The sequence below is a fragment of the Procambarus clarkii genome, chromosome 12, assembly GCF_040958095.1.
Source record: "Procambarus clarkii isolate CNS0578487 chromosome 12, FALCON_Pclarkii_2.0, whole genome shotgun sequence".
Lineage (NCBI taxonomy): Eukaryota > Metazoa > Arthropoda > Malacostraca > Decapoda > Cambaridae > Procambarus > Procambarus clarkii.
Genome location: NC_091161.1, coordinates 44057094 through 44058797, shown reverse-complemented (window position 1 = coordinate 44058797; position 1704 = coordinate 44057094). Strand labels below are relative to the sequence as shown.

The 1704-nt window shown below is 49.9% G+C and overlaps 1 protein-coding gene across 1 annotated transcript; it reads left to right on the top strand.

Annotated features, from left to right (window-relative positions):
- Positions 1-765: 765 nt before the first annotated feature.
- Positions 766-1359, top strand: LOC138364025 (uncharacterized). The gene has a single exon (XM_069323461.1). It carries the CDS (start codon positions 766-768, stop codon positions 1357-1359), a length of 594 nt encoding a protein of 197 aa, XP_069179562.1.
- The last annotated feature ends 345 nt before the right edge of the window (positions 1360-1704 follow it).

The window sequence follows — 1704 nt, the reverse complement described above, 5'->3', positions numbered from 1 at the left end:
AGCATTGGCACCAACTCGACCTAGTGCTTACGAGGTGTAGCAATCTGAGAAGCGTCAAATTGACCCGCAGCTTCCAGAGCGCAGATTGTGACACCGACCACACACACTCGTCGTTTGAAGAGTAAAGTTCCAACCCTGGAAAATCCACAGAGCAAAGAAGGGGAGGGGGGAAGACTGCGCATTAACATTAACAAGACCCGTGACCTTCACAAGGTGGAGGAATTCACTGCTGCGCTGCCCTTCCTGTACCACCCTGCAATAGCGCAAGTGAGGTGGTCACATCTCGGGGGCAGTATTTTCAACACTGCCATGTCCACCTTCGGTAAGAGGTAGAACAAGTCAGCAGATTGGTTCGAGGCCAGTGCAGAGGAACCGATACCCCTCGTAGAGGAAAAAAGACGAGCTCTCTCATCCTACAAGAACCTACCCTCAGAAAGGAACTTACATGCATTCCATACTGCCCGCAGTCGAGTTCAACAAACTGTGAGGTAGGCGCTGTGCTAACGATTACAGGCTCCGACTCTGTTCCAGCATCCAGACTGCGGCCACTGTCGGCGGCCACTGTTGACATGTACGAAGCGATCAAACAGGCAACAGGCCCTACATAAAACAGGACGGCTCCTCTGTAGTCAGCCACTGGAGAGATCATTAATTAAAGGCCGTGATCAACAGATGAATCGCTGGGTGGAACATTACTCCAAACTCTACTCCAGAGAGAACTAGGTCAGTGTAGAGGTCTTGGATGCAATCGAGTACCAGCCCATCATGGAAGAACTTTATCTTGAACCAACTGTGGGAGTAGTTGAGAAAGCACTGGATTCACTTCCCTCAGGGAAGGTCCCAGGAGGTGACGGGATTTCGCCTGAAGTTCTCAAGTGCGCTCGTGGAACACTTAAAACTGAGCTTCATGAACTTCTGTGCCAGTGCTGGAGGGAAGTTCGGTTCCACAAGACACGAGATATGCAATCATCACCACTCTACAAAAAGGCGACAAGCGATGTCAACAACTATAGAGGCATCTCTACAGCGTCGTCGGCAAACTCTTCGCCAGGAGCGTCTTGGTCAGGCTTCATATTCTTGCTGAAAGAGTGTACCCTGAGTCACAGTACAGTTTCCGATCAGGGAGGTAAACCACTGACGGTATTCTCCCTGAGACAGCTTCAAGAAAAGTGCTGGGAGCAGAGAAAATTCCTGTACTTCGCCTTCACTGACCTTACAAAGGCCTTCGACCGCGTGATTAGGGACGGACTCTTCAAGATCTTGGCCAAAATTGGCTGCCCACCCACCCTACTCAGCATGATACAATCTTTCCACAAGGACATGAATGGAACAGTCTTGTACAACGGCTGCATTTTCTGACCCATTCAACATCAACACTGGTGCATTCCTCCTCCAACCCTCTTCGGCATCATCGCGATCCTCGCCAAGCATGCTCTTGGAACAACCACAGAGGGCTTACAATAATTACAATATTCGTGCTCTAATTGTGGTGACAAGGAGTTCAGGGGGTATTTTAATGGGTAGCAAGTAGTTGGCTACTAGTAATTGGGGAAGGAGTGTCCCCGAATGTAAAGATGTTACCACCGTACATGTGGATTGCTGACATTACGTTGGCTTTGGCAAGGGCCATCATCTCGTCCACCTTCGGACTGTACATGGAGTGTGGTGTTAGTTGGTGGCAGGTAGATGCGATTACGGGTGTGG

Bases quoted from the DNA above. Each gene is read 5' to 3' on its own strand.
- LOC138364025 (XM_069323461.1), top strand. From the start codon at position 766: ATGGAAGAACTTTATCTTGAACCAACTGTGGGAGTAGTTGAGAAAGCA.